The 8,471-nt window shown below is 37.2% G+C and overlaps 3 protein-coding genes across 3 annotated transcripts; 1 reads left to right on the forward strand and 2 right to left on the reverse strand.

Moving 5' to 3' along the window:
- On the reverse strand, positions 1-1,549 carry LOC114718026 (hydroquinone glucosyltransferase-like). Its single transcript, XM_028903278.1, has one exon. It carries the CDS (start codon positions 1,547-1,549, stop codon positions 113-115), a length of 1,437 nt encoding a protein of 478 aa, XP_028759111.1. The 3' UTR covers positions 1-112.
- Positions 1,550-2,978: 1,429 nt separating this feature from the next.
- On the forward strand, positions 2,979-4,469 carry LOC114718041 (hydroquinone glucosyltransferase-like). Its single transcript, XM_028903291.1, has one exon. It carries the CDS (start codon positions 2,979-2,981, stop codon positions 4,467-4,469), a length of 1,491 nt encoding a protein of 496 aa, XP_028759124.1.
- A 254-nt stretch (positions 4,470-4,723) lies between these two features.
- On the reverse strand, positions 4,724-8,128 carry LOC114718051 (UDP-galactose/UDP-glucose transporter 2-like). The gene is made up of 7 exons (XM_028903301.1): positions 7,883-8,128; positions 7,490-7,518; positions 7,163-7,364; positions 6,464-6,706; positions 6,240-6,341; positions 6,049-6,156; positions 4,724-5,109 (listed from the first exon to the last, which is right to left on the reverse strand). Exons 1-7 carry the CDS (start codon positions 8,006-8,008, stop codon positions 4,837-4,839), a joined length of 1,083 nt encoding a protein of 360 aa, XP_028759134.1. The 5' UTR covers positions 8,009-8,128; the 3' UTR covers positions 4,724-4,836.
- Between the last annotated feature and the right edge of the window lie 343 nt (positions 8,129-8,471).

The following is an 8,471-nucleotide window of genomic DNA, read 5'->3' on the forward strand; positions in this document are numbered from 1 at the left end:
AATCTCTTTTTTTTTGGCAGTAGAACATCATTTGCCCTGCCACAAACCATGCGATTAACGCATATATTATCACAGAATAAATTATGTGAAATTGAAACTCATTCTTCTAACATCAGCCTCTCATATTTTTCCATTCCATTCCCAATCGAGCCAAGTTCATGCTAGAACTTCCTTCTTGTTTCAGTTCTTCAACAGCATCATGTTGCAGAACTTCCATTGCTGCGCGAATTCTCATTCCTTCATCACCAATCATCACTCTCTTTATCACCTTCGTAATCTCTTCCCTTCCCACTATTCCATTCTCATTGACCCTTAACCTCACTGATACATTTAGGCCATCGCTTAGAATAGCAGCATTCATTCTCTGCTCAGCAAACAACGGCCAAGCTATAATGGGCAAGCCATGCAAAACACTCTCAAGTATGGAGAACCAGCCACACTGTGTTAAGAAAGCACCAATGGCTTTATGACTAAGAATCTCAACTTGGGGTGCCCAGCAAGAAACCAACATGCCTTGTCCACCAGCTTTAACGACCCTCTCTACAAACCCATTCGGTAAAAACTGTAAAGGATCTACTTTTGAACCAGCGAAGTAATTAGCACTTGCTAAATCATTTGGTTCTCTCACAACCCATAGAAATTTTTGACCACTCAATTCTAACCCTAATGCTAGCTCATTCATTTGGTTCTGAGATAACGTCCCACCACTTCCAAAAGAGACATATAACACAGAGCTAGGTTCTTGTTTATTCAGCCACCTTAAAAACTCAAAATCGTCATGATTGATCACATGATTGCTACTAACCCAGCAACCCACTTGATTCACATTAGGTCCTACAGGATATATACAAGGATATTTATTAGTTTGTTCTTGCAGTAAGGCTGTTATTGCTCCTCCTTCTAATCCTTCGAAGCTGTTCACCAAGATACCGTCGGCGAGATGTAATGCTTTAGAACGATGAAGAAAGTTACTATAATCTTGGCTGGATCGATGTTGAAGCGAATTTGGTAGATCTCGACCGTGAATTGGGATACAACCTGGGATCTTTATGGGTTCCGAAAGCTCTCTGAATTCGCATGAAACTAACTGGTCGAGCCACGACGAATGTAGACATAGAGAAAGAACCGAAGCTGACAAGGGGAAATATATGTATGACAATATGTTAAATGTTTTGGCTAATTCTAAAGTCTCGTAGGCTAAGTAATCAGCGATTAAAGCAACAAGCTTATTGGTTGAGTTTAGTGAGTTCAAAGCATCACGAATAGATGGAATAGATTGAGACATTGTGAGAGGAACTTGAAGAGCAGGATGAACATTGGAGCCTTGTGGGAATGTGACAGGAGGAAGAAGAATGGTGTGAATGTTGAAAGAGGAGAAAGAATCAATGAGGGATTTGGAGGCATTAGAGAGAGAGTTTAGAATTGGAACTATGAAGGTGATATGAAGGTGTGGATTGAGTTGAAGGAGGCGTTTGCATAAGGCCAAGGTTGATGCTTGATGGCTGAAAGCAGGTATTGAAATTACTGCAATGTGAGCTTTGGGCTTCATGGGAAACACTCAGTGCAAGAATTGAAACTTCCTCTCTTGATTTTTTATAGGGTCCTTAATTATCATAAGATTAGCAATTATTGAAGAATCTAATCGCGTGTACCCAAAATTACATTAAGAAAGTTACACTTGCAAATGGGAAATGGGGTTCATGACTACGATCCCTTCATTAAAAAAATCAATTAATTGAAAATAGTTTCATATAAATTGATTTCACTATGACAGCCAGGCTACAACCTAGCATACCTTTGATATTATGGTCAATGATCTCTAATTACTCCGTGAGATAAGCCTACTTGAGGTATATAATATATTACCTCTCTGAACCCATTTATAAGAAACCGGAGGTGCTGTATAAATTATATTGAAGTAAATGTGATGCATCCAACTTGGATGCTCGTATGATCTGTCTATGATATATTTTAAGAATTTTTTTAAATGTGTTCTTTTCTTTTCATGTTTTTTTCTTTGGCCTTCTTTCACATTCTCATCGCTTAATCTTATATTGCCATTGTTAAATGCACAACGTTGTAAAGTCATTGATAATAGATAATCATAGATTAACAGCTGTTTAAGACTCCAATCACATGTTTCTCAAATAATATTAAGAAAGTTGCACTCTCATGTGTGATTACGATCACGTCTCCATCGTGCATCTTAACTACGGGGACATCAAGCCTAAAGTATTATTATTCTTTTCTATTATGAGCAAATTAAATGAGTAAGAGTTAGCCAGAAATTGTATGGATTTTTTGTGCATGATTTATGGTCCAAAATCCAAACAGATAGGAGGAGACTAAGGTTTAAGGGACGAGAGTATACAATTACAACAAAATATTAATATATTTAAAAAAAATTGAAGTATTATTTATCTTATATAACAATACTAAACTTACAAATCAATCGGTAAATTAGCCATTTAATGCTTTATCAGACTAAAAAAAAAAATTGAGTCAGGGCTTTATACATTAACCACCTCTCTTAAGACTTTTTTAAGTGTGAATTTGAACTCTCTATTAAGGATATAATAGGTGCGAGTTATAAAAAGGGGAAAAAAAAAAACAATGCCCAGCTAGTTGGCTTGAATTAAACTCCTTCTCTATTGGTTGCCGCCAAGCAAAGAATAGGATACCTACCCCTTACATACATACATATTTATATATACATAAATATATATATATATATATATATATTCAGTTTCCCACTTGCTTAACGTTGACCTTTCAAAACCCTTGTTTAAAAAATTTCATAGTATCGTTTCTCACATGTGCTTTCATTTATTTTCACATGAAATCGCGTGCACTACTTGTTAATTATGTTGAATTATCAATTATGAATTTACATTCGAATGCTGTGGTAATTACATGAAAAGCAAAAGATGATTATAGTGTGAGATCTATGCAGGAGGGAAGAAGGCTATGCGTTTTCCATGGAAAACAAAGCTCACATTGCTGTAGTTTCAATTCCAGCTTTCAGCCATCAAGTTTCCATACTATCACTATGCAAACGCCTCCTTCAACTTCATCCAAACCTCCATATCACCTTCATACTTCCAGTTCTTAACTCTCTTTCAAATGCCTCCAAATCCCTCATTGATTCTCTTCCTTCTTTCAACATTCACACCGTTCTTCTTCCTCCTGTCACCTTCCCACAAGGCTCCAATATTCATCCTGCTCTTCAAGTTCCTCTAGCTATGTCTCAGTCTGTTTCATCCATTCGCCATGCTTTGAACTCGCTCAACTCAACCAGTAATAATAAGCTCGTTGCTTTGATCGCTGATTACTTAGCCTATGAGACGTTAGGATTAGCCAAATCACTTAATATATTGTCCTACATATATTTCCCCTCATCAGCCACGGTTCTTTCTCTGTGTTTGCATTCCTCGTGGCTTCACCAAACAGTTTCATGCGAATACACACAGCTTCTAGAACCCATCAAGATCCCAGGTTGTATACCAATTCATGGTCGAGATCTCCCAACTTCACTTCAAGATCGATCTAGCCAAGTTTATGAGCATTTCCTTCGGCGATCCAAGGGGTTATATCTTGCCAGTGGCATCTTGGTGAATAGCTTCAAAGAATTAGAAGAAGGAGCAATAACAGCCTTGCAAGAACAAAGGAAAAACTATGTAAGCGAATCAACAGCATCCAACTATGTAAGCGAATCAACATCATCCATAGCTAATAAATTCCCTTCTGTATATCCCATAGGACCTATTGTCCAAGCCGATTGGGTGAGCAGCAATCATGTGAATCACGATGATTCAGAGTGTTTAAGGTGGTTGGATAAACAAGAACCTAAGTCTGTATTGTATGTTTCTTTTGGAAGTGGTGGGACATTGTCTCAAAACCAAATGAATGAGCTAGCACTAGGATTGGAGCTGAGTGGTCAAAAATTTCTGTGGGTTGTAAGAGAACCAAATGACTTACCAAGTGCTAATTATTTCACTGGATCATCAAAACATGACAACACTTTGCGATTCTTACCAAATGGCTTTATGGAGAGGATGAAAGGGAAAGGCTTGGCGGTTCCATGTTGGGTACCCCAAGTTGAGATTCTTAGACACAAAGCCACAGGTGGCTTTTTAACTCATTGTGGTTGGAACTCAACACTTGAGGCTGTCGTCCATGGCTTGCCGATCATAGCTTGGCCACTGTTTGCTGAGCAGAGAACAATCGCTTTGATGCTTAGCGATGGCTTGAATGTGGCAGTGAGGCCAAAGGTTAATGAGAACGGAATAGCGGAAAGGGAAGAGATTGCGATGGTGATAAAGAGAGTGATGATTGGTGACGAAGGAACAAGAATTCGTGCAACAATGGAAGTTCTGCAACATGCTTCTTCTGATGCACTGAAACAAGATGGAAGTTCTAGCATGATCCTGTCACAATTGGCAATGGAATGGAAAAATATAGGAGCGTGATGTCAGAACTTAGAATGAGTTTCAGTTTCAATTTTTTTTATTAAATGATAAGATTAATTATGTGATTTATAAATGTGATTCAAGTTATTAAAGAACTCGACGAATACTGAATCATCCTGCAACAATCCATGTTTGAATATTAATTTACTTTATGCAAAACCAACTTCGGTTATTACATTGATGGATTAGTTTGGAGTGCTAAAACCATGTTGAAATTTTTAATTTTATTATTTTTATTTTTTGGCTTTTTGGGCGACCAAGCAACATTCAACTTCCATTCAACTGAGTAAAAACAGTAAATGGGCACAGATCGAAGTCAAAGAAAGAATCATAAAGACCATAACATAAGAGGATTTATATATGCATGCTAGACTAATGGCCTGCTTTCTTCATCTTCTCCGACATCCTCAGAAGAATGGACCCTTAATTCTTGTTCATTACCATGTGGCTTTGTCACAACGGCAGTGGAAGGAGAGGTTGAGGCTCTCTTATTGGAAGGCTTGTTATCATAAGAAGGCACCATCTTCAATATGATTCCCATGGCTATAAGTAAGAGGCCACTTCCATGTTGCTCTGTTATTGGCTTTGTGAATATCATGTATGATAGTAGCAACGTCATCGCCTTTCTTGCTGTTGTTATCTGTGAGAACAAGATTATTAATGAAACACAGAAAGAAAGGATCCAACAATATCATTAAATGACAAGGGAATATGTATCTTATGATAAAAGCACTCTTGCTAGGAGTCATACATAAAAAGCCAATAGATAGTTTACATGAGCATGTCAATATGCCAAATTTAGATTAGTTTTCACTGGTCCAGTGTACCATCAGCTTATAAATTTTAGATGTTCGCAGTACAAAACAATTCATCTACAACTCTGAATATCTGGCTATCTCTCTCTGTATAAGAGAGAGAATAAAGTTGAAGTCCATATAGCACGAGGCTTCTAAATTGATTTGCAAGTGATTTATAGAAAGTGATATGGAGAGAAGACAAAAAGTATGCTGGAAAAAAAAAAAGAAAAAAAGAGCCAAAAAGTAAACTGTTTGAATTACGCCACCAAGATGGAGAGAGAATCAGTGCATCTGTACTGCACTTAACCCAACTTGGCCTAATCTTGTAGGCATGAGCCCATCTCCTTCCTTAGATCTTTTAAAAGCCCAATATCATATTAATTAACATACTACTCCCAATATCTGCACTGAACTTAGCCCAATTCGGCCCAATCAGTGCCTCACCCTTCTCCTTCCTTGGATCCTTACAAGCCCAATAACTATTTGAAATTCACATAGGCACCCAACAATTTCAAGTGCCAACCATCTTCATTTTTTAAATCATATTGCAATCAAATTTATATGGTAGCAGAAAACTCAAATATTGATCGTTTTATGACAATTAACCCTAAGGCATTTGTATGTTCACATGCCAAGTGCCAATGTTAAGGTAACATGTGAGTTTCTAATTCTTTTTTTTTTTTTTAACCAAAATGTGAGTTTCTAATTCTAGGAGCTAAAATTCAGACCATGGTCGAAGATGACATTATGGAGGCAGCAAAAAGCTTGTGAGAGCAACTTACCATGGCTGTGGTGGCGGCACCAAAAATGGCAATAAGGGAAAGCACAGAGACTTGGCCGATATATGTGGCCATCGCTTCAAACACTAGCACACCATACACATATAGATGCTGAAAGTAGAAGAAAAGATCATTCCCCATTGGAAAAAGCAAAAAGTGAAGTCTAGAAAAAGATCTGTTTATTCTAAATTTACCTGAGAGCATGAACTCCAAGCTTTGAATAATTCTCCTGTGAAAAGCATGGGTGGGATTAAAAAAGGTAATCCCACTACAGTAGAGCAGAAAAGCATCTCCATCTATGTCAAACATGAACAAGTAAGGTATTTCATATGCTTTTCAAAAGACTTTAATACCAGCGTGAGTATGTGAGTGTGTGTAGTTAAAGTCATAACGATAACATGATTTCCTTTTCCTTCACCTGTGTAGTTTCAGGGTTCATAGTAAAGATTGCTTCTTGCAAATTTCCCAGAAAAGAGTCCATGACCAAAGCTCCAGATATCATCATAATGCCAATGACGCTGAAATTTGGAGATGTTTGCGCATCTGCTAGCGTGAAAAGGATCAAACCCACAACCAAGAGTACTGCAGATACATATTCATGAAATGGATATTTTCGTCTCAGGCCTGGTATGAAAGCACCCATTATCATCACGGGCAGAACCTAATGTACCAAAGTGGGATCACATTACATTTCAATATTTTGTAGCTACACAGCTAGGGGATAAGTAGGAGAAAGAATCATGACAACAATCTCAGGAAAAGGAACAGATAATTTAGATTTATGAGGCTATAAACTATTTATTAGATTCAATATCAAACACACAGTTCTCAGATTCTCTGTAACTCAGTAATTGCATCAAACATATTTTAGGTGTTTCAGTTTTAAACCATGTCTAATAAAGAACAGATAATCGAGATTCTGGAGGCACTAAACTATATATCAAATTCAATATAAAACAATAAACTAAAAGGGAGAATTTGATTCTCTGTAACTTGGTAATTACATCAAACACCTTCAAGGTGTTTCAGTTTCGACCTTAATCTGTCAAGAAAGTTTCCTTCTGAATTGGGTAAAGTGACAAAAAAGATCTTCTTTGCATGTGGTCATGTCAGTTACCTTTGTGGATTTAAACATGATCTGTGCAGGGTAGTTCAGAAAAGCCAGTGACCCCTTTGTGAGGCCATGGGAAGCCATCAGTACAGCAGAAAGCTTCACATAGGTTTTCCATGGATTCACCATTTGCTTGCTTGTGAAGCCTTGCAGGTAAATTAGAAACAAGTAAACAAATCCTTGAACAAACGTGAAGTACCAGCCATAGCTGAAATGAAACCAGAAACCAAACCACTTCTTGAGTTGATTTTTTAATAAGTATATAGAGGCCCTCAATTAAAGCTAAAAATCATGAATAACTGACAAAAGAAATATACATCATTTGAAATTTACCTGAATTGTAACCTGTTATATACATATTCCTGAAAATAAGGCAGATGAAAAGGCTTTATTTGGTTTTGGCACATATCAAAATTTTGAATATACTCTAAATGCCAGGAACAAGGACAAAGGGAAAATGTTGAATCCGAAGACGAATTTTGCAAATGCAATGAAATCTTGGGAAGAAAACTCAAAGAAAAATGTTGAAAAAGAGGGGGGGAAAGGACTTTTTAAGTAAACAACAATCACATATGACCATTACTATAGACAGAAAGAAGCAAGAAACTCAAATTTGGTTTACTTTCTTCCAATATATTGTTCAAATTCCAAAGTTCTATGATGGTATTACGGAAAAGAAGCCAGAAAATGAAGAACCAGAGGAAACAGAGCATGTAACTAATTCACCTCACAGATTCCGTTAACGAGATAACCAAAGAAAAACCCAGAAGAACAAATGAGGAATTGTTGCCATCTGGGTCTGTCCGACAGAGAAATTCCAAACAAACTACGGGCCTGTTCTTCCTTCTTCATCAGTCCCTAGCTACCTGAGTACAGTTCTCGAAAACCCAAAATCAATAATCCCAAAAATGTGCATGGAAGGGGTAATTTAAAGGATTGATTTCTTCTCGAATTAGAAATTTCAAAATATTCAAACACAAAATGACAATAAAAACCGCTGGAAATCAAAAGTTTATCAAACAAGAGGATGAAGAGTAGCCGGACTCATTTGCATGTCGGCTTTGCGAACCCAGAGAAAACAGGGGGGGAAAAAAAGGCTTACTCGAAATGGAAAATGAAAAGGCTATATGGGTCTTGATCAGTTGTGCCTAGAATGAAGCATACTTCCATGCAAGGAAGGTTTAGAGAGAGCAAAATGGTCACTCTCCAGACTATCTAACAAACACGAATTCTCTCAGGTTGGAATGATTATAAAACTGATGGTTTTCTTGGAAACGCTCTCTTTCTGAGAAAAGTATTTAATAATAGCACAAGA

Source organism: Neltuma alba, unplaced genomic scaffold (genome assembly GCF_004799145.2).
Source record: "Neltuma alba isolate B1F8T4 unplaced genomic scaffold, ASM479914v2 tig00011794_pilon, whole genome shotgun sequence".
Classification (NCBI taxonomy): Eukaryota; Viridiplantae; Streptophyta; class Magnoliopsida; order Fabales; family Fabaceae; genus Neltuma; species Neltuma alba.